This window comes from Lipotes vexillifer, unplaced genomic scaffold (genome assembly GCF_000442215.2).
Source record: "Lipotes vexillifer unplaced genomic scaffold, Lipotes_vexillifer_v1.1 scaffold802, whole genome shotgun sequence".
Taxonomy (NCBI): Eukaryota; Metazoa; Chordata; class Mammalia; order Artiodactyla; family Lipotidae; genus Lipotes; species Lipotes vexillifer.
Genome location: NW_006790237.1, coordinates 847,492 through 873,019, shown reverse-complemented (window position 1 = coordinate 873,019; position 25,528 = coordinate 847,492). Strand labels below are relative to the sequence as shown.

At 51.1% G+C, this 25,528-nt stretch overlaps 3 protein-coding genes across 3 annotated transcripts in view; 1 reads left to right on the top strand and 2 right to left on the bottom strand.

Moving 5' to 3' along the window:
• The window catches only part of TRPM4 (transient receptor potential cation channel subfamily M member 4), a 34,734-nt gene extending 15,337 nt beyond the window's left edge, over positions 1-19,397 (bottom strand). The window contains exons 1-15 of the mRNA XM_007463442.1: positions 19,374-19,397; positions 18,998-19,065; positions 14,666-14,840; positions 14,135-14,315; positions 13,779-13,942; positions 13,354-13,537; positions 8,987-9,048; positions 8,648-8,833; positions 8,208-8,307; positions 5,413-5,525; positions 4,710-5,042; positions 4,397-4,531; positions 1,602-1,731; positions 1,278-1,423; positions 64-176 (exon numbers count right to left, since the gene is read on the bottom strand). Of these exons, the coding sequence (XP_007463504.1) occupies positions 64-176; positions 1,278-1,423; positions 1,602-1,731; positions 4,397-4,531; positions 4,710-5,042; positions 5,413-5,525; positions 8,208-8,307; positions 8,648-8,833; positions 8,987-9,048; positions 13,354-13,537; positions 13,779-13,942; positions 14,135-14,315; positions 14,666-14,840; positions 18,998-19,065; positions 19,374-19,397 (2,114 nt within the window). The remainder of the gene's footprint in view (positions 1-63; positions 177-1,277; positions 1,424-1,601; positions 1,732-4,396; positions 4,532-4,709; positions 5,043-5,412; positions 5,526-8,207; positions 8,308-8,647; positions 8,834-8,986; positions 9,049-13,353; positions 13,538-13,778; positions 13,943-14,134; positions 14,316-14,665; positions 14,841-18,997; positions 19,066-19,373) is intronic.
• A 1,388-nt stretch (positions 19,398-20,785) lies between these two features.
• On the top strand, positions 20,786-24,317 carry HRC (histidine rich calcium binding protein). The gene is made up of 7 exons (XM_007463346.1): positions 20,786-22,191; positions 22,312-22,523; positions 22,602-22,672; positions 23,203-23,271; positions 23,533-23,587; positions 24,060-24,096; positions 24,281-24,317. Exons 1-7 carry the CDS (start codon positions 20,786-20,788, stop codon positions 24,315-24,317), a joined length of 1,887 nt encoding a protein of 628 aa, XP_007463408.1.
• Positions 24,318-24,545: 228 nt separating this feature from the next.
• The window catches only part of PPFIA3 (PPFI scaffold protein A3), a 23,376-nt gene continuing 22,393 nt past the window's right edge, over positions 24,546-25,528 (bottom strand). The window contains exons 29-30 of the mRNA XM_007463345.1: positions 25,430-25,501; positions 24,546-25,345 (exon numbers count right to left, since the gene is read on the bottom strand). Of these exons, the coding sequence (XP_007463407.1) occupies positions 25,443-25,501 (59 nt within the window). The 3' untranslated portion in view covers positions 24,546-25,345; positions 25,430-25,442. The remainder of the gene's footprint in view (positions 25,346-25,429; positions 25,502-25,528) is intronic.

The following is a 25,528-nucleotide window of genomic DNA, read 5'->3' as shown; positions in this document are numbered from 1 at the left end:
AGGAAGTAGAGACTGATCTCCCCACTCCCCCTCCTCCTGCCAATCTAACCCCAGGGGACTGACCTGAAGGTGATGAGGTTGGTGTAGATGAGTGGGGGGCAAAAGAAGGCGAGAACCAGGGCCCATATGGGTGTGGTGCTGTCCATCTCCCCCCACCACTTCTGTGTCAGCAGAGACTGTGGGATGTGGGGAGGATTAGGAGCCTGAATCTCCCCACAGCCCTCTCCCAAAGACCCCAGACAAGGATCAAGCCACACTCCAGAGCACAGGGCAAATGCTCACTGTGAGGGCCATAACTACTGGGGGTGGGGGGAAAGGAGTCAAAGGCAAGGAACACCTGTCCCAGATTTTAGTAGAGTTAAACAGCCAACATTTGTTAACGTGATATACCAGATACTGGGCTAAGCACTTTACATAGATTAGCTCACTTAACCCTCCACACCTCCAGGAGGACAGGTACTAATATTTTCTCCTTTTTCACAGATGGAGCACAGGGAGGTTACAGAAGAGGCAAAAGCTGCAATCCATGAGTTTAACCACCATTCAAAGCAAAGGACTCTGGGAAAGTATTTGAAGTGCCAACAAATCATTCCAAGAAGTGAAATGGGACTTCCTGCTGGGTAGGCAAAACTTCTTGTACTGAGGATGGGACTCTCTTTGCCCCTGTCAGGTTTAGATTAAGGAGACCAAGAGTGTTTTCAGAATGTCAGGATTAGCAGGATGGGAGTGACTATGGGGGCACACAGGTCTTCCCAAAGGAAGGGTAGGATTTCCTAAACCAGAGTTTGTCTATATCCAAAACACTAAGGAATTGTCCAGTGACGCCATTTTAATTGTTGAAGCCTGGCAGTGGACACCTCTTAAGGAAATGGGAAGGACTTCTTGTGTGAGAGGTGAGACGTCTTACTAAAGTCCCGGGTATTCCTATATCTGGAATATAACTTTTTTTAGTTCCCTAACCAGGGATTGAACCTGGGCCATGGAAGTGAAAGCACCACATCCTAAGCACTGGACTGCCAGGGGATTCCCTGGAATAGAACTTTTTAGGAGGGTGGGCTTTGCTGTGGGAAGGTTGGCTTTCCTTTGGCAGGGTGTGAGGCTTCTTTTGGGAAGAGCAACCCTTCCAGGAGAAGGCTGAGACTTTCTGGAGAGGGGTTGTCTCCAGGTGGAGAGGCTGGTCAAGACCACGGACTGCCCACCATGGCAGGGGCTTATCCTCCAGACTTTTCACAGTCCAGCTGAGAACTGTTTGGGATGTTGGTGTATCAGATGCTCACCTGTACCCCATCCTGGGCAAAGAAGGCACGGGCATCAGCCTGCATGGCAAGGTGGAGGCAGGTGGCATCCCCCCAGAGTGGGCAGCGCCAAAGGAGCAGGTGAGCAGCCCGTTCCTCGCTGCTGCGGTAGCATTTTCCAAAGAGGTCTGGGTGCAGGAGATTTATGTGAGAGGGAGGAAAAGTAGTAGGAAGATGGTGTGAGGGAAGAGATGAGGGGATTGAAGGGGAAGAGGCAGAGTGACGAGAGGAGGAATGGGTAGTTTTACAACCCCCTTCATGGCAGTTCCCTGTCCCTGCCCCGCCAGGCACCCATGCCCCACGCACCAACACCCAGCCCCTCAAACTTGGCTGCCAGGTCCTTCCTCCGTGCTGCCTCCTCAGTCTCAGCCTCCAGGCGCCCCAGCACTCGCAGCAACAAACAGGCCCCAAGAGCTGAGGCCACGGAATTGGAGCCCTGGAGAGACAGAGACAGGCCTCAAGTAGCTGAGGCAAGCAATAGATACTCTGAACAGCTTGGGAGAGAAGAGGGAAGCAGCTGGGGAAGGAGATGCTTGGGGGAGTAAGGGGTTTTAAAAGCTCCTATGGGGAATTCCCTGGTGGTCCAGTGGTTAGGACTCTGAGCTTCCACTGCAGGAAGTATGGGTTAGATCCCTGGTGGGGGAACGAACATCCCGCATGCCACGCAGCACAGCCAAATAAATAAAGAAGTAAAAATAAAACAAAAAAATAAAAAGCTCCATGTACCAGGAAATCTAGAAGGCTACAAACATGACCAAGACTGGATGCATGCTCAGAAAAGACTATGCAAAGCCCTAAGCTTTCACCTCTGGCTGACCTTTAGGCTCAGCAAAAGCAGGCAGTGAAGGCTAAAGCCAAATTGTAAACAGCCTGCCTAAGTGTTGAAAGACAGCTCCACAGAGCCAACCTGCAAAGTGGAAGAGCTTTATTCCCCCACCCCTGTGCATTTAAGGGAATCTCTTGTCAAGTCACTAGCTGACCACTAAGCTAACAGAATGGGATTTCAGTGGCCATACATGACGAAGAATACAGACTTTACAAAAATAGCTTAGGAAAGTCACTAAACAAACAACCACCCACAACAGGCAGCAACAACAACCCCTGAAGGAAGGAGTTAAGCTGATTTCCAAAGTTGCCATATTATAATATTCCAAATGTCCTGTTTTCAACAACAACAACAAAAATGATAAAGCATGCAAAGAAACAAAAAAGTATGACCCATTCACAGGACAAAAGAAATTAGGAAACTCAGCCACTGGATTTACTTACTAGAGAAAGACTTTAAATCAACTGTCTTAACTATGCTCAAAAAGCTAAAGGAAATTATGAACAAAGAGCTAAAGGAAGCCAGGAGAACAATGTGTCAGCAAATAGAGAACAGAAATAAAGAAATAGAAATTATAAAAAGGAACAAGGGACTTCCCTGGTGGCACAGTGGTTAAGAATCCACCTTCTAATGCAAGGGACGTGGGTTCGAGCCCTGGTCCAGGAAGATCCCACATGCCATGAAGCAACTAAGCCCGTGTGCCACAACTACTGAGCCTGTGCTCTAGAGCCCATGAATCACAACTACTGATCCCGCGTGCCACAACTACTGAAGCCCGCACCCCTAGAGCCTGTGCTCTGCAATGAGAAGCTACCGCAATGAGAAGCCCGTGCACTGCAACGAAGAGTAGCCCCCGCTCGCCACAACTAGAGAAAGCCCACGCACAGCAACGAAGACCCAATGCAGCCAAAAATAATAAGCAAATAAAATAAATAAATAAAAATAAAACTTAAAAAAAAAAGAAACCAAGGGAGAGGGACTTCCCTGGTAGTCCAGTGGTTAAGACTCCAAGCTCCCAATGCAGGGGGCCTGGGTTCGATCCCTGGTTAGGGAACTAGATCCTGAATGCCACAACCAAGAGCCTGCATGCCGCAACTGAGATCCCACGTGCCGCAACTAAGACCCGGTGCAGCCAAGTAAATAAATAAATAAATATATATATATTAAAAAAACACGGTGAGATCACACCCATTAGGATGGCAATTATAAAAAAGAAAGAGACAGAGAGAGGAAGGAAGAGAAAAGAGAAAAGAAAAGAGCAAGTGTTGGTAAAGATGTGAAGAAATTGGAACACTTGTGCATTGCTGGTGGAAATTTAAGTGGTACCACCACTGTGGAAAATAGTATGGCAGTTCCTCAAAAGATTAAACCTAGAATTACCATATGGTCCAGCAATTCCACTCTTAGATATGTCCTCAAAACAAATGAAAGCAGGGACTCAAACAGATAATTTGTGCACTAATCATAGCAGTATTATTCACAATAGCCAGAAGGTCAAAACAATCCACATGTCCATCAACAGATGAATGGATAAAGAAAATGTAGTATATCCATACGATGGAATAGAATTCAACCTTAAAAAGGAAGGATGTTCAAATACATGCTACAACACTGATGAACACTTATCTCAATTAAAAAAAAAAAAATCTATTTATTTTTAACCAATAACTGGATGGGCTGAAAGTAACCCAGGGCTGAAGAACTCCTGTCAAGATATTTCTTTGACATAAAGATAGGGTCTATCTTTGATCCTATTTGAATATCATGACTTTTTTTTAAACTTCTCAAATGTGTCCCAACACCTGTGTCTCACCAGCTTTAATCCAGGCCCCCATCTTGGCTGCCTGAAGCTTTACCTTCCTACCTGGCATCCTTGCCTCTAGTCTTGTCCCCTTCTGCATTGCAACTACAACAATGCATCTAAACTGCAAGCACGATTATGATGAAATGAATCCCCATCAGCTACAGATAATGTCTAACTTCCTCATACAATCAACCACTTTGAAAGGATGAGATTGATGCATATGTATGAGCAAGGGTAAATGCCCAATATATATTGTTAATGGAGAAAGCAAGTTACAAGAAACGCATGATATGGGGGGTGGGGGTGGGGAGGAAGAAACAGCACTCGGGGTCATATATCAAGAATGGAGTGGGGTGGGGGATGGGTGAGATCCTAGGTCAGGGAATCTTACTGCTCAAGCATTGGAGTTCGGTAGAAATAAAGGACAGGAATGTAGGAGCGAGTAGAATCAGAGATCAAGTCAGCACTCACCATCTCCCAGAAGTACACGGCCATCTGAGCCCTGTTGAGCAGCAGTGCCCAGAGGAGCAGGTCGCTCCAGGGTGCCTGCCCGGGGATGGCTTCCAGCAGAAATTCTGAGGTAGCCTTGTCCCACTGCAGAAACGACTGGAGGCGAGGAAGGGGTGGTGAGTGTTGTCTCCGCCCCAGACCTTTCCTGACTCCGCCCCAACCATCAGCCCCACGCCCTGTTCGGTCACACACCCTGTGTTCTGACCACGCCCCATCCTGGCATAGCCCCGCCCACGGACCCTTTTGTGCTTCCCCCACCCACCCCGTTCCTTACATTCTCCATGCTGCCATTGCCCTGGTGGGTGCCCCTGGTGGGGAACGTAGGTGCGCACGTCTTCCCCAGCAGCATCCGGAGCACCTGCCCCACCTTAGGGGGTTGTGGCTCCGCAGAGGGTTCAGAGACTGGGCCTTTGTTGCCTGTGCTGTGGGACACCTGGTCCAAAAGGCTGTGGATAAGTGAGTTGGGGGGCGCTGCGTTGTAGAGCTGGGCCAGGCGCGTAGGGGTCAGGAAGTGGCCCAGGCTAAGGCCATGGGAGATGAGCAAGCGCACGAACTCTGGCCGGTCATTCAGAAGGGCGTCCATGAGGGAGGCTTCCAGGTGGAAAGACTGGTGGGGGTGGAATGAATGGGGGAAGAGTTGAGCACAGAGACAGGCAGAAGGCCAGGTGAGGTCAGAGATTAAGGACAAGAGATGGGGGTACAGAGCTATGAGTGACAGATGGATGGATGGACGGTCAGATTGATGGATGGGTGGAGGGATGGATGAGAGGATGGATGGGTGGGCAAGTAGATGGATGGATGGATGGGGAGAGAGGGAACAAGATGGGGACAGATGGACAACCAGAGATGGATGGACAATTAAGAGAAGGCTGGACAGGCCATGAAGGAAGATAGAGCCAGATGTCAAAGGAGTCAGGGAGTGGGGGAAATGCATCCCTTTTGTCAGGATCCCCAATCGCCAGGCCCCAACCCCTCACCCGCCATTGGATATCCCCCCGGAAGAGTTCACTCTGGGCAATGTCCACACGGTTCCAAGCCACAGCCAAACGCAACTCATCCAGGTAAGCTGAGGCTTCAGAGCTCCCACAGGCTGAAAGGGTGAGAAGGAGAGGGGGCAAGAAGTCAGGGGAGGTTGGGAAGATCTGCTGAATGTCTGTATTGCTTCTACTTGAGATGCCTGACACTTAAACTCCGTATAAAGGCAATGTTGTTGGGCAGAGTCTGGGGTCTTAAGAAGTCAGGCTATTACAAGCATAAGGTCATTCAACCCAGGGGCAGAGTTGAATGTAAAACTCTTCAGACCAGTGGTTGAGAGGCCCCAAGACAAGGAAAGGGAATCATTTATTCATTTAACATTTACTGAGGTCGGCTACAGACCAGGCATTAAGAGGGATGGAGAGAGATTGGATACAGTCCCTGCCCTGAAGGAGCTCATTCCTGGGAAATATGTCCCAGAACCACATAATTGCCCTTAGAGGAGGGCATAGAATGTGATTAGGACCCAGGGGAGGCTACAGTCACAGAGGTATGGAGAGACCCAAGGGAGCCTCCTAGGGGATGCACACTGAGGTAGGGCTTTTGAAAGACTAGTAGGATTTGGAAGTGTGCATCTAAGATGAGAAAAGAATCATCAAGGCAGCAGGAGCAGCTTGAGCAAAAGCCTCGGTGCAGGAAAGCACAGGCTATAATGGCAAATGTGAGTCACTCTGGTTTCCTGCAACTTGGGAGTATTTGTGAGGCGAAAAGTAGCAGAAAAAAATGTAAACATTAGCCGGACTTCGGAAGACCTTGGAGGTCATTAAATAGAACAAGGAAGAACAAGTGGCCTTTAAAAATTTGATCGGATAATTTAATGGATCCAAAAGTGTGCAGTCAACTTCGTGTGACCTTGGGCAAGTCACTTTCCCCCTCTCTGAGCCTCAGTTTCTTCATCTGCAAACTGGGGAGACGGTCCTTACAGGAAGGGTTAGAGGATCAGGGGCAATAATGTGTGCCAGCTGCTCAGCACAGTGCCTGGCTGTTCCTAGACTCTTATGAAGCATTCATCCCCTTCCCTCTTCCTTCCTCACCTGCTGAAACCCCATCCCTTCAACTCTGCCAACACTGAGACTGTCCAGCCATCTCCAGTTTCCCCAGCAGAGTGTGATCACTTGTACTTCTGCAGGCAACAGACTTAAAACACCACCCCCTCAAACCACATCCTAGAGAGCTGCTGTGTTTTCTCCCAGGAGGCTGATGCGTTAACTTCTGTAAGGTAAATCCGATTTGCCCACTGACTGTCATCCTCTATTAAAGGATGTGTCCCCACAAGAAATGGAATCATATTAAGAAGAGTTCCTGTTTATTAGGCTCCCCCTGGGGACCAGGCACTGCCCATCATCTGCCTCTGAGGCTCACAACACTCCTGCCAGGTATTATCTCAATTTTTCAGAGAGAGAAACTAAGGCTCAGTGAGGGAAAGTCTCTTTCTCAAAGTCACACAACAGAGAGGGGGCCAAGCTGATACTCAAATTTTAGTTTTATCTGATTCCAAAGTCAAAAATAACTACCAAACCACAGAACATGGTAGATGCAATTGGGGTGGGGACCTGGAACTCAGAACGCATTACAAATTGACACTATGCCTCTTGGGAGTTTTTATCTAAGTGGGTGTTTTCCCTGTAAAACTCTTCTGACACCAAAAATGACCCTCCCCACCCACATCCCCACAGAGCCCTGGGGATCCCCCTTACCACTTATTTATCCCACCTCCACATCTTACTAACTCCCAATTCTACTGGCTCTTCAAGGCCGCCCGGTTTAAATACCACCTCCCCATTTTTCTCCCCTTTCTGACAGCAGTTCCTCTCCCATGCTTTTGTCTTGAATTTTACTTAAGGTTGTGTCCAAACAACCCTGGTAGGATCTGCTTTTATCTCTGAGCCTAATCTTTGTTGAATGAATAATGAGCTCCATCCTCAGCCTCTACCAAGCAGCCATTATGCTCCCTACCTTGGTTTTCATCATTCATTCCTCTAGTGAAATATCAGGAGTTCCTTGCTGGGAGACAGCACTCTGGTTTTTCTCTGACTCCACCGCCCCTCAGGGCTTAAAACATATTGGAGGCATATAGGAAAAGTAGAAAGGGTGAGTGGGTGGATAGATGGAAGAATGGATGGATGGAAGAATGATGAGTGGATGGAATTGTTACTAGATGTGTGAATAAACTGGTAGAAGGATGGGTGGATGGCAAGATGGATGGATGCTTAGATGGATGGCAGAATGAAGGATGAATGGAATAATGGGTAGATGGAGAGATCAATGTACATATGGATGGATGGATGGATAAAGGATGAAAGGATGGGTGGATGGATACAACAGAAGGAAAGCAACATTGGAACATAATGAAAGTATCTTGGGAAAATTGTCCAAATAGCACCGTGCAAAGCCCCAAAAGGCAATGATAAGAGGAAAAAGATAAAAACGGGCACAGGGCTTCCCTGGTGGCGCAGTGGGTGAGAGTCCGCCTGCCGATGCAGGGGACACGGGTTCGTGCCCTGGTCCAGGAAGATCCCACATGCCGCGGAGCGGCTGGGAGCCTGCGCGTCCGGAGCCTGTGCTCCGCAACGGGAGAGGCCACAACAGTGAGAGGCCCGCGTACCGCAAAAAAAAAAAAAACAAAAACAAAAACGGGCACAATTTAGATTAGAGAGGATGGATAAAGTGCTGAGGCCAAGAGAGGTGTCCAAAGTTGAGCTGACAATGGGGGAAGTTTTGGGACTCCAAGCCTTACCCTTGACAAGGGCCTTCAAAACAATGGTCTCAAATTCCTCAGGGCCGTCATCAGTTGAATAGACCGTCAGCAGCTCCTTCCGACTCATGATCCTCTCCACCTGCAGAATACCAAGTTTTGCAACCCACACCCAACTCCCTGGCCCTGTCCACAGAGATATAGGAGAACATTCCCCTGCAGGACCCAGCAGTCTAGGTGCCTAGCCCCCTCTGCTCCCAGAACCTAGGGGGGATCCAGGCCCCCAGGCCCCTCCTCCCTTAGACCCAGGAGTCCAGGCTCCCAGCCTTTCCTCCCTCATATCCATGAGGCTGGGCCCCCATTCCCCTTCCCTTGGATCCAGGACTCCAAATCCTCAGCATCCTCACCTCTCAAGACCCAGGAGCCCAGGTTCCCAGCTCCCTCCCATCTCAGGTTCTAGAGTTGGACCCCCAATGTCATACCTGGGCCTGTAGGACCTCAGGGTCCCCTTTGGGGAAGAAACGTTTAATCAGATCTTGGGCTTCACATAGCCTGACTCCTCCACTCCCTGGAGTCAGAGTGTGGATCTCTGCCAGGCAGTCTGCAGCTCCCCCAGACCCGGCCACCAGGAGGCAGGGGAGCTGAGCCTGGGTGGCGTTCTCTATCCGCTACAGGACAAAAGGGGGAGTCAGGTTAGGGAAGGAAAGTATTCACACCTCCTGGAGTCTAGATTCCCAGCCCACTCCTCCCCTAGGACCCAGGAGTACAGCCCCCGGCTACTGCCCCCCCCCCCTTAGACCCAGGCACCTGGGCCCTTATACCTTCAACATCTTTTCATCACCATCAATCAAGAGAAGGAGGACAGGGATGTCAATTCCAGTCCCTGAGGAGAGAAGAGAGCACAGGGCTTGGTCACCTCCCATCAGCCTCTGTCAGCGATGGGAGAGAACCACGTTTCCCAGGAGTCCCCAGGGCAAACGCTGGCTTCTGCCTAATCCTCTGTCCTGAGGCTCATGAGAACTGTCACACCTTTGAGGATGTTGGGAGGGGCCAGATCTTGAAGACAGTAATGTTCAACTTCTCAAGGGAGGAGAGGGCTGGGAGCCTGGACTCCTGGGTTCCCGAATGAGGCATGAGTCAATCCTATAACTGATTAACCATCCAGGAGCCAGGAGAGGATGAAAGTGCAAATAGAAAATAAAGGAAATAAGGAATAGAAAGGACTATCCACATACAATAAAGATATTTATCAAAGCCCAATAGCAAACTCATATAATTTTTTTACGAACTCTATTCCCAATAAAATAAGAACTGAAACAATATTACTACTATTCACCCTTATCTGGGAGTTTTGAGCTAATGTAACAATGTAAGAAAATGAAATAATTGGAATGAAAACTTGTATATATATTTTTTAAGCTAGAAGAGACAAAGGTATCTATTTGAAGGAAAGATGATTTATATTCTCAGAAAACTGGAGAGACTCCACTCAAAATAACTAAATATTAATAAGAGAATTTGGTTAAGATGATTAATACAAAAAAAACACAAAAAAAAACCCTTTTCTACAACTATTATAATATGTATCTTATCCATGTTTTCACAAAAATGATAAAATACCTGGGAATTAATTCGTACAGAAAGGTATAATATTTTTATAAGGAAATTGTTAAACCTTATATAAGGACAAGGCCTGAATAAATGGAAAAACAAATACCATGTTAACCTGTCACAATGTAACACATAAATTCAATGCAGTTTGGAGAAAGAGGGAGGTAGGAGGAGGTTGGCAGTGTTTTCCTGTTTTTTTCTTAATGGAACAAAATAATTTTTAAATTCATATGAAAGAACTAATATCAGAGGAGTTAAAAAATTTTTGAGAAATGACAGTAGGGAGAAACTTTCCCTAATATATATTCAAACATCTTTAAACTGCTGTAAACAACAACAACAGGAACAAATATATATATATATATATATATATATATATATGTATATATGTGTGTGTATGTGTGTGTGTGTGTGTGTGTGTGTGTGTAAATTTTTTTTTTTTTGGCCGTGCTGCACAGCATGTCAGATCTTAGTTCCCTGACCAGGGATTGAACCTGCACCCCCTGCATTGGACATGCAGAGTCTTAACCACTGGACCACCAGGGAAGTCCCAAACAAAATATATTTTTGGCACAGGAATAAATAGAGAGGTAGAAGAGAAAAAGGTTCAGAAATACTTCAACATATAAAGGAACTGAATATACAACTTAAGTGTCATTTCAATTTAGCTGGAAAAAGATGGTTTATTTATTAAATGGACATGAAGAAAACGTGGCTTCCCATTTGGAAGAAAAAAATGTAGACTCCCTATCTCAAAACACCTAAAAATCATTTCCAGATGGATTAAAAGTTTAAACATAAAAATATAAGATATTAAAAAAGAAGACTTAGAATATTTGTATAGCATTGGAGTGAAATGGACCTTCCTAAAAAACCAAGGGAAACCAAGGGGCTATAAAAGGAACAACAAATATATCTAACCACATAAAAATGATAGAATATTTATGGAAGTAGACACCATAATTAAAGTATCTTCTAAAAATTTTACATCTAACAGTCAAAGCATTACTAAGGACAGGATACAAAGAATTCTTACAAAAAGACAAGAAAGAAATAACCCAATTCAAAAATGTGCAAAGAATATGAATAGACAATTCATAATTGAGGAAATCTGGCCAACAAAATATATGTTTATATCTTTTAATAGTGGTTAGATAAATTAAAAAATCAAATGAAAAGTGGCATGTCACTTTTTACCCATCAAATTTGCCAAAAAAAAAATTTAAACCAAGAGTATCCAGAGCTGGTTAAGACTGGACAGAAAAGGAAACTCTCACACATTCTCGATGAGAGTGAAAACTGCTACACACTTTTAGAAAGTTATCTAGTACTATCTATTAGGAAACACACAGAGCAGTCTCACTTGGGGGATCTACTGTATAGAATTTAAAACACCTGGATGTAATTATGGGTGTTCATACAAAGATATTTATTCAGCATTGTTTGTAGTGCCAAACACTGATAGCACTTTAAGTATCCACCAACTGAGAAGAATTTAAATAACAGATGGTACAACCATTACCAAGGAATATCAGGCAACTATTAAAAGGAGATACAAGATAGAGAAGTTTGTACCTAAAAGGGATGGTTATAAGAAAGTGATATATATATGTATATTATAAAAGAGAGAAAGGAACACCACTGAGCATAGCATAGGATTTTCTAAGCATAGACAAAGATATAAAAGGATTAACTCCACACCATATAACACAGATTACCCCAATAGAAGGGATTGGAGCTGGGAAGGGAATTTTCTAACGTCTTTTTTTTTTCTTCTTTGACCAGTGGGTTATTTACAAACTACAATTCAGGCAATGCTATGAATTTCCTTATATACCTTTGCATGGTTTGATTAGTTCCAATAAACACATATTAAAGCTGCCATAAAATATTATGTTGAGTGAAAGAAGCCAGTCTCAAAAGGTCATGGATTATATTATTCCATTTATTTAGCTTCTGGCAAAGAGAAGACTAGAGTGATGGAAAACAGATCAGTGGCTGCCAGGGGCTGGGTACAAAAGGAATGCCTTCATGGTAACAGAACTGGTCTATGTCCTGACTGTGGACATGAATCTCTACATATGCCTAAACTCACAGAATTATATACCCCAAAAAAGTCAGTTACACCCCAAAAAGATAATTTTAAAAATAAGATTAAAGTTGCCGAAAAGCTAAGTAAAGTTTAAGAATTAAATGGGGGACTTCCCTGGTGGTGCAGTGGTTAAGAATCTGCCTGCCGATGCAAGGGAAACGGGTTCGATCCCTGGTCCGGGAAGATCCCACATGCCGTGGAGCAACTAAGCCAGTGCACCACACTACTGAGCCTGCACTCTAGAGCCCACAAGCCACAACTACTGAGCCCCCGTGCCGCAACGACTGAAGCCCACGCGCCTAGAGCCCGTGCTCCGCAACGAGAGAAGCCACCGCAATGAGAAGCCCGTGCACTGCAAAGAAGAGTAGCCCCTGCTCTCCACAGCTAGAGAAAGCCCGCGCACAGCAACGAAGACCCAATGCAGCCAAAAATAAATAAATACTTTTTTAAAAAAAGAATTAAATGGACACTTTTTAAAATACAGGAAATGTTTATAAAGAAGCAGGTTTCTGTTTAGTTGACTTTCTACATTGGACATTTCTTTCTGTTTTAGTGATTTCTGCCCTGTCTTTATTATATCCTTGCTTCTACTTTCTCTAGATTTGATTTGCTCTTCTGTTTCTAGGATTTTTTTAAATTGGAGACTTAAATCATTGATTTTCAATCTTTCTTTTCTTTTCATTTTAGATAAGCATTTAAGTCTACAGATTTCCCTCTAAGTACTGCAATAGCTGCATCCCCAAAGTGTTGGTATGTCATAACATCATTATCATTCAGTTCAAAATATTTTCTAGCTTTTTTTTTTTCCTTCTTTGATCCATGGGTTATTTACAAACTACAGTTCATGCAATGATATGGATGAATCTCACAGAAATAATGTCGAATATGAGAAGGCAGAATTTAAAACATGGGTTTGGTGTGACTGTATTCATATGAAACACCGTCAGAACTACTCTGTGCTGTGACAAGCAGGATAGGGTGGCTCTTGGGTGTGGGCAGAAAGCTTCTGGGGGCTGGTATTATTCTGTTTCTTGATCTGGGTGCTGGCTGTATAAGTGGGTTCAGTTTGTTAAAAATTCATCAAGCTGGGCTTCCCTGGTGGCGCAGTGGTTGAGAGTCCGCCTGCCAATGCAGGGGACACGGGTTCGTGCCCCGGTCCGGGAAGATCCCACATTCCGCGGAGCGGCTGGGCCCGTGAGCCATGGCCGCTGAGCCTGCGCGTCCGGAGCCTGTGCTCCGCAACGGGAGAGGCCACAGCAATGAGAGGCCTGCATACAACAACAACAACAAAAAATTCATCAAGCTGTCCACCTTTCGGTATTGTAGATTTCAAGATAATGATTTTTTTCAAACACAGCAAATGATGGGAGGAGGCACTTAACCATAGGAAACTCCCCCTGGCCGCAACCCCCAAATTCCTACCAGATCTGACCACTGGGATCCTGAGCCTTGGGCTGTGAATCCCCAGTGGAAGGAGCCACTCACCTCCCACGCCCGTCTTCTGTTGGGCAAGGTAGGACTCGAAGCCCAAGCGGAACCGGTTCTCGCCGCCCAGGCGGCTGTGGGTGCCGTCGTCCACCAGAAGGAAGGCCGAATAGTTGTAGTCGAGAGCAAACTGGACCCCATCCTCGGGGTCACCGCGCCACCGGTACCTCGCAGGAAACGAGCCCTGGGGGACAAGTGGCCAGACCAGGGAGTCTTTCCATCAAGGCCAAGAGGACAGACACCAGTCGTTCGTCCCTCAGACCCAGGAGACCAGACACCCAGCCCCGTTCTCCGTCAGACCCGGGACTACAGGTCCCCAGCCCCTCCTCCCTCATACCCAGGAGTCCAGGCCCCCAGCCCCTCCCCCCTCAAACCCCAGACCCCTGGCCCCCAGCCCCCTCCTTGTCCAAGACCCTGGGTCCCACCTTGGGGTTGATGAGGGTGTCTCTATTCCGAACCACACCCCAGGGGGCCACACCCATGGCCACCACCTTGTTGCCCCCAGTCCTGGCTGTCTGGTGGTCCCGCACAGCCACACCCACATGCCGTCCAATGCCCTTGTGCAGCCCTCCGGTGACAATCCAGGCCCCTACACAGCGACACAGACTGGTGGTGAGGTCCAGAGACACACAGGCGTGCAGAGACAGAGAGAGACTAGAGAGTGAGACAAAACCCCACACACAAAGACGGGAGTGGGGAAAGACAGAATTCCAGGGAAGTGGGGGAGATGGGAGGGGGCAGTCGGCCCTGGCCCAGGAGGCAGATGCCCACCCTCAGTCACCTGTGTTCTGGGCAGCCCGCACCAGCCCGCGTCGCAGCAGGTCCTGCAGCCAAGTCTGGAGGGTGGGGCCCCCCGACCCCCCCAGCACTGACACCACCAGGTTCGGGGCCTGGAAGCCCCATATGTTTGTGACCAGATTATAAACTGTAGCTGGATCCGTGCGGTCAGAGAGCCGGAGGAACTGTGGACACACAAGAGGAAGGGACACGGGGAGGGGGACAGAGACAGAGAGAAAGGGACAGACACAGAGAGAGGAGCACAGAGATGGGGGGAGGGGGGACGGGGACAGAGACCCAGAGGGGAGGGATGGAGACCCAGAGAGAGGAGGACACAGACCCAGAGAGAGAGGGGGACAGGCTTAGAAAAGACAGGGGTGGAGGGGACAGGGATCCAGGAGAGGTGAAGATAGGGATGGGCAAATGGGGAGACACAGCGTTCAGCTGGGACACCCCCAGACCCTGGCTCCGGGAGCCCCTGAGGCATGCTGCCCCACTGGTCAACCCTGGCCCTGCCCAGACATGCAAGCCTCACATTGCTGGCCTTGCGGCCGGCACCCAGGAAGTCCAGGTCTCCGAAGGCATCTGTGGGCTTCTCCGTGGTGTGCAAGTCACTGTCCCATACGGTCACCATGGCTGCCCCGAATGCATCCTCCACAGCCACTGATGGGTGGGCACACCGGGGTTGCCCACACTGGCACAAGGTCCCCCTGAGGGGGGGGAGGGGAAGGAGGAGGATGAAGCCCAGAGGCGTCCGCACCAACCCCAAGCATCCTGTAGAAATGTCCATATTTCTGCATCTCCCTCCAGAGGAGCTCACAGTCCATACTGACCCTGACACTGGCCCTCCATGGTTCTGACCGGCCTGAGGGAGAGACTGGGGCAGAACAACCACAGTCACCTCACCCAGCAGCAGGAAGCCATAGTGAGTGGCTCAAGAGCACCTGAGCAGGGAGGTCTACATACCAGACCCCACACTCACTGTTGCCTTCAGGGCCTGAAGTGGAAAAGTGCAGGGGGCCATTGGGGATGTCCTTGCTGCCCCCAGTTCAAACAGATGATATTCACATGAAAAGGAAAATCAAGAGAGTGATCACAGAGCACGCATGCACTAGAGGCCAAGGCAGCTGTGTGACTTTGAGCAAGTAGCTTCATCTCTCTGAGCCTAAATTTCCACCTCAAATGGAAAGACAATGATAGCACAGCCTACGTCATAGAACTATGAGGGGCCAATGAAATAACACAACATTTCCTAAAATGGGGGCCGCATACCAGATCCAGTCTCTGTGAACTCCACACTGAGCGTTAAATAACCTCGAAAAGCACAGTGAGAAAGTCATTCCTTTTTGAGCTCTCCTGATTACCTTCAAGGAGAGAGGATCAGCTGGGTGCTAGAATATTTTTAATGCCTAACTCTTTTCTTTTTCTTCTTAACAGAGAAAAGCTGGCCTCAGGCTCAGAAAACTGGGCTGGCAACAGCATCCATTTAGACGGTAAATACTTTTTATCTGGTTTTCATTGTGATTGTCTTTTATGGTTTGTTTCTTTTTCTTTGTGGCAAATGGAACAGATTTTGCATTTACGGTGATCACATATGAAACGTCTTTCCCCCTAAATAAATAAGCAAGTATCCCTTGTTACCTAATGGGATTGGCACCTGAGTTTAAAAACAGCAAGCAACACAGGTTTGGGAGATGAGGGATTTATTTGAAAATGTATCTAAATCTCTTTGGTCCCTGATTCCAGAAGGGATTCAAATATCGGGGGAGACCTGCATTTATGTAAACAGAGTGAGCCATGATTTAAGGACTAATTTTATGGAAAGAATAGCACAGGTTTGAGAAGAGTTGTAAAGTCACTAAAAGAATGGCCAACAAATCCAAACAGAATATACCAGCTCCTGGCACAGTGAGAACTATAGGATACACCCCTCCCTCTTCCTGAGTCTACCTCCAGGGTCCTGGCATGCCTCAGTTTACCCACTTGATCCTTTCACCTATCTCAACTCCGTCCCTGGACCCCCCTCATTCCTGTCCATCTACTTCCCATGAGCCCTTCCTGGCAAAATTTCTTCATGGAATGTTCCAGAACCTGAACTGTCCAGTACAGTAGCCTCTATATATTCAAATAAATTAAAATTAAATACAACTAAAAATTCAGCTCCTCAGTTGCTCTGGCCACATTTCAAGTGATCAGGAGGCACATGTGGCCAGTGGCTGCCATATTGGATGTGGATATAGAACATTTTCACCATTGCAGAAAATTCTGGTAGACAGCACTGGCAGACTCCCCCTCTGTCTGTCTCATCTCCTACCCCCCTTTCTCTGTGTGGCCACTGAAAACGAAATTGTTCCCGATAAAATCAGCAATTACCTGCACATCCCCGAGTACAATGGCTCCTATTCAGGCCTCACCTGACTCAGACAAAGTAGCACTGGTCATATCTAAAAGGCTGATTCTAGAAAACCTTTTCCTTGGCAGAGCACACCCGTTCCCCTGGCTGCTCTGTCTCTGCCTCATCTGTGGCTTTCTCTTCCTCTGTGCCTCCCTTGAGTGTAGGTGTTCCCCAGAGCCAGGACCACATACCTTCCCTACATGGGTCTCAAACTCAATGTCCCCAAGGGCCAGGCAGGTAATTACGTAAGAGAAAGAAGCATCAGGTGGAAAATTATAAGTTGATGTGCCGGAGGCTGTGCTGACTTGAGGCAGCATGTCTATCTTGAAGCATTCAGAGACAAGTTTTTAGCAATCCTTTCTTCCGTGGAAGAAAGAAAAGAAAACATCGGCCAGAGAATTGCCAGTTTGCAACCTCCTCTGATTTTACACTTTCTTCCCCCCCATCCTACTTCCACTTCCAGTTTCCATTACCACCTACAGCTAGGACTTCTCAAATCTTGGATGGAAGTCACAGACCTTTCCTGAGTCCCTGAGCCAGGTTTGCAATGCCCCTGGCTCCCCCAGGCCCCTCCCACACACGAAATCCCACTCTGAGCTGGGCAACATTTCCCAAACCTACTCATGCACCTGGGTTCCCATCTCGGGGACAAGCTCACTGTTTCCCAGGCCCCAGACCAGATAGATGTCTGGGCCCATCCTCCCCTATCCCCTCTCACTCTGCAAATCCATCGGTCCCCAAGCTCCTGCCCCTGAATCTTTGCCCCGTCCCCACCTCTCTGTGTCCCCTCAGCCCTGGCCTGCCTCAGGCCTGTTCTCTTCGCACCTGTCCCTTGCCCAGGCTCTTCCCCAGCTTCCTGAACTCCTATTCATCCTCACGAGGCCCTCAGGGCATCTTTCCACACCCAGAGCTGACTCTGCCCCTCCCATGGCTCCCCGGAACACCAAGACTCGGTCCCAGCCCCTCGGGGTGTCATTTGAGGCTGTGTGATTTCTGGCCCTGCCCTCCTGCTCGATATCCTCTTTCAGATGCTCTCTGCGCCTTGAACTCTGCCCCATTTGCAAGCCGCATAGTCAATAGGGAGCAATGTATACTTGTTGTTCCCACTCCTGGAATCCAACCCACCTTCAACTGTCAAACTCCAACTTTATCACCTTCCAATGTCACCTCATTAGCCCCTCCTCCTACAGAAGCCATTGGTGACACCCTGTGTCCCATCCCTGGACTTAACCAGATGCCTCCTCTTGGCTCCCACTGGGCCCAGTGGCTTGTCCTTTGCAGCTCCCATCTCCTTGCCTTAGAATCATTTTCCTCCCACCAGACCAGAGGTTCCTAAACTTCCTTGACCGCTCTTTCCATCAGTAAAAGTTTTTGCGCACTCACCCCCAAATAATATATGTTTATTTATACATAATTCAAGCCATCCTGCACTAATATAGTCATAGTAAAACACACACTAAATTAGGAACATTGACATTTCCCATACCCCAAAGATTGCCTTGAGGACACTAGAAAGCCAGAACCCACTTGAGAGACCATCACTGAAGGCCAGGAGCTCCTAATGGTGGCCACTCCCCACCCCCCAGCCACCCAGCACAAGCACAGGCCCTACACATGCTAGTAATTGCTACCTTCCGGTGGTTCCTATGGACATATTTTCCGGTGATTACTATGTGCTGGGCACTGTTTCAGAAATAGCACAAGCAGTAACTTGTTTAATGCTTACAATATCCGCAGGAAATAGAGCCTGTTTTTTAATTAATTTATTTATTTTTTTTGCGGTACGCGGGCCTCTCACTGTTGTGGCCTCTCCCGTTGCGGAGCACAGGCTCCGGACGCGCAGGCTCAGCGGCCATGGCTCACGGGCCCAGCGGCTCCGTGGCATGTGGGATCTTCCCGGACCGGGGCACGAACCCGTGTCCCCTGCATCGGCAGGCGGACTCTCAACCACTGCGCCACCAGGGAAGCCCTAGGGCCTGTTTTTATGCACAGATGATAGATGAGGCCCAGAGAAGTGAAATGATTTGCCCGAAGCCACACAGCACGTGTCCCAGCTGAAATCTGAACCCTGGCAGGGCCTGTGCTCTTGAAAATAATGCCCCCTTGGAAGCGCTGAGTGAGAGTTTCTTGGAGGAATGAACGAACAAGTGAATGGATGAAACAGAGACAGCCAAGAGAGAAAGACAGAGAAAGTGACACCAGGAGGCAGAGACACACAGAAGGGACACGGGGAAGGAAAACAACAGAACCCAGCCCTGGGGCTTGAACACTGAACCTGAGTGGGAGGATGGGAAATTGGAAGTGTTTGCAGACTGACCCAAGCCCTCCCCGAGGTAGAGAGCCACCAGGGAACGCCCTTGGGAGTAACGGCTCTGACTGGGGAAGGGAAGGAACCGAAAGGCGGGGTCTGCGGTGGGCGGGATCAGCAGACCCGGGACACTCTGGGGTCTGTCCCCGGGGCGAGCTCCTCACCCCGCATCTGTGGGGTCAACGATGAAAGTCGTGCACGTCTTCTTCTTGAAGATCTTGGGGATCCAGCTCTGGAGACAGGAACAAGGAGTGGTGGGGTGGATCCAGTTAGGTCCTGTGGGTCACGGAGTGACCCACCCGCGCCCTAGCCGGAGACCCAGGAGTCCGGGACCCCAGTGCCCTCCTCTCCCAGACTCAGGAGACTCGACCCCCCCCAACCCCTGACCAATCCGTCCCCAAGGACCCTGGAGTCCGGGCCCCCAGCAACCCCTTCCTTTGTCTGACCCAAAAATCTGGGTCTCAAGCACCCTCCTCTCTGGAAACCAGGAGGCCAGGCCCTAGCTCCCTGTTCCCTCAGGCCCGGGTCCGGCCACTGTACCTGCTCCTTCTCTGCACCCACCATGCTGCCGCAGCCACCGCAACCTGTCCGACTCCCGGCATTCGATCCACCAACCCGGGTTCTAGATGCGCCCTGAACAAACCGGATCCGCCACTTCCCAACCCAGCTTCGGGCGGGGCCAGGTCTGGGGGGCGGGGAGTCTCGGAGAAACATAGAGCGGGAGGCGGGGCAAAGAGTCGGACAGGACCCAGAGAGAGGCGGGCAGGGACCCAGGGAGAGGGGGACAGAGATGCAAAGAGGAAATGCCAGCGATGAGACAGAGGGCACACTGACCCAGGTCGGGGGATGGGGGGCGGGAAACACTAAGACTTAGGTGGGGGCAGAGAATCAGAAAGGGGGAACAGAGATTGGCGGGGGTGCTGCATTGACCCAAAGAGGGAGAGAGAGAGAAAGGTTTGGATGGGTGGCAGACACTCAGAGTGAGAGGGAGAAGGGGACAGAATCCTCAGGAGGGGGGCAACAGGGACCCTGAGAGAGAGCTGGTGAAGAAACAATGACAGAGACAGGGAGACCCATAAAGAAGGATGGGAACCCAAAGAGCGAGGGCGACAGTGACAGGATGAGGAGTGGGAGGTACTGCTATGCGGACAGGCAGGGCCACATGTCTCCTGCCGGCTCTCTGACAGGGACAGCTGCGGCCTCCTGGGTAACCTGAGCCCCTTGCCCCGCCTCGCTGTATTTATAGCCCTGGCCTGGCGCCATCCCCTGCCCCCAGATCTGAGTTCCAGGGACAGGAGGTCATGGGTACGTGTGCTGGAGCAAAATTCCTTTCACGCCATTCCAGGGCTTCCATATTGGCATCCACCTTCTCAGCAACGCAGCCCATTCTGGCCAGAAACTCCCCATAATCTAACCCCCAGTCCTTCCTTGGCAGGGGTTTCTCCCCTCAGATACATCCCTCCTGCTACCCTCCCCCATGGCCCAGGCTCCCCCCAGATTGGCCTACTAAAAATCTAGCCATTGTCTTTGCAGCTGCCAAACATGGACTTGTTGGCAACCCAAAGTCAAATCCCTTGGCTCCCCGCTCCTGGCCAAGGAGAGACCCCTTCATCCACCCCCTCCCCAGCTGGGAGGGGGAGGAGCAGGAGGGGAGGGGCAGGTGGGGACTGACCCAGAATAACTCGGGGCTGAGAGTAAATTTAGCCACAGAGAGGGGAGGGGAGAGACCCTATTGGCTGGGAAGTGGGAGGGAGGGCCGGAGAGGAGGGTAAGGGGCTCTGGAGACTGCCTCAGAGGGCCTGGCTGTGAGGGCCAGAGGGCAGAGGCCGACAGAGACACAGCAAAGGAACAACACAGGGAGAAAGAAACAGAAGGAGCCCAACATTCATCCACATAGCCATAGCCACAGTGGGAGCCAGCCCTGGGAGAAGCTCTGCTGCCTGTCTGTCCCCATGGGCCACTGTGGGCCATGGCTGCACACTTTTCTCCTCTGGGCTGCAGTGGCCAGCCTGCTTCTCCCCACTGCCGTGACCCAGCAGCTGAGAGGGGCTGGGCCGGGGCCCAGCGACTGGCACGACAATGCAGGAGCTTCGGGGCCCTCAGAGGACGTGTCGGGCAAGTTTGGCCACCCCACGCACAGCCATAGAGGCCACGGAGATGAGAACAAGGATGTTTCCACGGAGAGTGGGCATCATTTCTGGGGCCACGGAGACCACAGAGAAGAGGACGAAGATGTCTCCAGAGAATCCCAAGACCATAGGTACCAAGGTCACAAGGTGGGAGATGAGAACATCTCTGATGAGGAGGAATATACAGAGCATGCTCAGCAGGCCCGTGGGCACAGAAGCCACGGGAATGAAGAGGTGGATGATTCAGCTGAGCACGGGCACCACTTCCCCAGCCACAGGAGCCATGGCCGTCAGGATGAGGACGAAGACGAAGTTGTGTCCAGTGAGCATCACCATCATATCGTCAGGCATGTACACCGAGGCCATGGAGAAGAGGAGGATGAAGAAGAGCAAGAGGAGGATGTCTCCACTGAGTATGGACACCAGGTCCACAGACGCCGGGACCACGGGAAGGAAAAGGATGGAGATGTCTCAGATGAACACCACCATCGTGGCCCCAGCCACGGACACCGAGGCCATGAAGGAGAAGATGATGATGATGATGATGACCATGTCTCCACTGAGTACATACACCAGGCCCACAGGAGTCAAGGCCATGGGAAGCAAGACAATGAAGATGTCTCAGATGAACACCACCATCGTGGCCCCAGCCACAGACATCAAGGCCACAGAGACAAGGAAGATGAGGATGAGGATGTGTCCACTGAACACTGGCACCAGGTTCCCAGACATCCCCACCATGGCCTTGGAGACGACGAGGAGGAGATCACAGTCAGGTTCAGCCACCACGTCGCAAGCCACCAACTCCAAGGCCACAAGAGCGCTGAGGAGGAGGACTTCCCAGAGGAACATGAAAGAGCAGTCCCTGGCCATCACCACCGCGGAGTCCCCAAGGAGGAAGATGAGGACATCTCTGCCAAGCTTGGCCACCAGGCTCCCAGCCACAGGCAGCAAAGCCACAGAGATAAAGGGACTGGCCACAGAGGGTCCATCAAAGAGGAGACTAGCCACCAGTCCCCAGAACACATGGGGGTAAAGGATGGAAGCCATTTAAGGGAGAGTGATTCTGAGGAGGAAGAGGAGGATCACGGCTCCCATGAAGAAGGTGTTGAAGGTTCAGAGCAGGGAGGAGAAGGCGCCCAGCACGGCGGCCGGGGCCAGGAGCAGCAGGAAGACGAGGAGGAAGGTCATGGCCTCAGCCTGGGCCAGGAGCAGCAGGAAGACGAGGAGGAAGGTCATGGCCTCAGCCTGGGCCAGGAGCAGCAGGAAGCCGAGGAGGAAGGTCGTGGCCTCAGCCTGGGCCAGGAGCAGCAGGAAGCCGAGGAGGAAGGTCGTGGCCTCAGCCTGGGCCAGGAGCAGCAGGAAGCCGAGGAGGAGGAGGAGAGGAGGGAAGGGAGGGCTGAGGTTTGGGTCCCACTGAGCCAAGACCACCAGGAGGAGGAAGATGAGGAGGAGGGGCTGGAGGAGGATGAGCTCCCCTTCACCATCATCCCCAACCCACTGGCCAGGAGGGAGGTGTGTGCAGGTGCCTCCAGTGAGGAGGAGAGTGGTGAGGACATGGGCAAGTGATCTGACTGGATGATGCGGGTGGGCAGGAGTGGAGTCAGCCTGGGTCACTGCTGCCCTCTTGTCCCCACAGATCAGCAGGATGCCCAGGAGTATGGGAACTACCAGCCAGGGTCCCTGTGTGGCTACTGCTCCTTCTGCAAGGTATGTCCGTAACCCAGCTCCATCCACCAAGCTGTTCCTAGAGTTTGTTCCTGGGCTCTAGTGTGCCTTGGGAGGGCCCTGAGCAACAGGCCTGAGTAAACAAAGACACTTCTGGGGCCAAGTGGGGGACAGACTAGAGGCCAGGAGGCTGGGGAGGAGCCTGGGATAGTGGTCCAGGAAAGAGAGGGTGAGGCCTGAGTTGCACTTGCAGATGTGGGGACAGGGAGGAGGGTTCAAGGCAGAGCCGAGGGAGGTGGGACAGCACTGGACACTGACAGGCTATGGGGAGAATAGGAAGAGAGAGGGTGAAGAGAGTACCCAAAGGTCCAGCCCACAGTGACAAGGGGCGCCTTGCAATAGGGAAATGAGGGATTGGGAAGCAGGTTAAGCAGGTTGGAGGAAGATACTGAGCTCAGTGTCAGAAGTAATGAGGCTGAGGAGTTGGGGATATGTCCAGTGGGCAGGGTGGAGGACTGGCGGGTGGCTCCCAAACGTCCCTCCCTGCCTAACCAGGCTCCTCTGGTCCCCAGCGATGCACTGAATGTGAGAACTGTCACTGTGACGAGGAGAACATGGGAGAGCACTGCGACCAGTGCCAGGTGAGACTTCTCGCAGACTCAAGGATCCACCAGGTTTCCGGACGGCCCAGGACCATCTGAGTACCCCCAGCCCCAAATCTTCTGCCCTCAAACTGACCTAACCCCTTACCCCTGATGCAGCCTTGACTCCAAACCTGATCCTGCCTCTGACCTTAACCTCCGCCTAGCTAGCCTCCTGCCCAAGTACGGCCCACGCCCCATCCTAACTCCGCCCCTGACCACCTCGTACCGCTCATTCTCTCTCCCCACCCCCGCCCCCAGCACTGCCAGTTCTGTTACCTCTGCCCGCTGCTCTGCGAAACTGTCTGCACTCCGGGTGAGCATGGGTGGGGCCCAGAAGAAACCTGATGAAGGGGCGGGGCCTAGTGGGTGGAGCCAACCTGAGGAGGAGGCTGGAAGGTTGTGGGGCATGGCTATGTGCGGAGGCGTGGCCAAGGCTGGGGCTCTGTGACGAGCGGGAGGAGCACGGAGGGGCGGGGCCGGGCAGAGGGAAGGTTGGGGATAGATGCCAAAACCTGAGAGGTTCGGATTGAGAGGTTAGCCTAGAACCAAGAGGTTGGGGCCAAAGCAAGTGGAATTCGAAGGACGCGGCGGGGGGTGGGGCTATTGGAGACTGGGAACCCTTAGAACACTTAGAGCCAGGAGGAAGGAAGGAGTCGCTGTAGAAGGAATTAGTTTTGGGGAAGGAATCCAGAAAAGGGGGCGGAGCTAGTCCTGGTCCTGGACTGAGTGAAAAGTGCACCCAATTTCACCCGTGCTGTACCCCTCAAGCCTCTTCTCTCCCACAGGAAGCTACGTCGACTATTTCTCCTCGTCCCTGTACCAGTAAGTGTGTGGAGGGGGGATGTTTAAGGGCCCCGTTTAGAAAGGTGCTATCCCGCTATGAATTTTTGGACAACCCTGAGCCTCTAGTCCCCCCTTGGTGAAATGGGCAGGTTAACGATCTCTAAGCGCCCTGGTGTGAGCTTTGGACACTTCGGCTGTCCAACCTCTGCGTCCTTCTCTCCAGAGCCCTGGCAGACATGCAGGAAACTCCGAAACCCTAACCCAGACACACGGCTGCGGCGCAGATACATCTCCCTGGCCCTCCAACGCCTTTCCACGGGCCATATTTATTTCTCTGAATAAACATGCTCCCCGAAACCTCATTGTCAGGCCTGGGGTCCGGATCCTCTGGGCACCGGGGAATGCGGGTGGGGTCTGAGGGAGAAGGGGCCTGGACTCCTCGAAGTGGTTGGTTGCTAGGTCCTGATAAATAAATCAGACAACACGGGAGCTTTTTGAAACAGTTCTCTTTACCCGTGATCACTGAGTGACGCCTGGGGCAGGGAGGCCGACCAAGAGTCGGGGGCGAGGGCTCCCCCACCGTCTTTCCTCTCCCCACGCCACGTCGCCCAGTGGCATCGTGGAAAGAGGATTCTCCCATGCAAACCCCGGAGCTGGAGCGGAAAGGGGAGCGCAGTTCTGCACCCCCTACCCCCGCCCCCGGGGCACGGACACGGCCACAGCACGGGGGGCGGAGGGGCCTCGGGGACATGAGACACTGGGGAGAGAGAGGGAGCCCCGCCCGCGGCTGACCCCAGGCACCGGCGACCGGACGCCGCTGGGCAGGGCTGAGTGGCACAAAGGGCGAGGTTTTTAGCAGCGAGTCCTCCCTCCCCTCCTTTCGGACGAAGAAGGACGACTTGGGCCCCGCGACTGGGAAGAAAGGGGAGGGGGCAGTCTCTCCCCGCATGCTGCCCGGGAGGGAAGCCCCGCCCCCTTCCCGCGGGGAAAGGGCACCCATCTCCCATCGGAAACTGATCAATAAATTACAAAGTAGAGGAGAGGGAGGCGGAAGTTTGGGGCGGGATTTCTTCCTGCCTCCTTCTTCCCCCCTCTCAGTCCAGTGCATGTGGTTTGGCCCAGGCCCAGTCCATCTGTGAGGCAGGGACCAGCATTCCCCGCTTGTCTGTACAGATGGTCCAGTCCGCGGCGTGAGCTCCCCAGCAAGCTCTCCCCGGCGAGACCATACTCTGGGCAGGAGGGGAAACAGCCCAGCCTCTGAAAGCTTCTTCCGTCCGAGTAGGGTCACCTGCATTGACGCCAGGCAGTGCGTGCAGCTGTGAAGATCCATTGTATCGCCCAGAACCCCAAGAGCGCCCAGTACAGTCCTCACCTGGAGGCGTACACTAGCAGGAATAGGTCCGGACAGAAACGCCGTCTGCCCGGGAACTCCCAGAAGTCTGGCCTGGAGGGAGAGTGAGCAGCGGTTCAG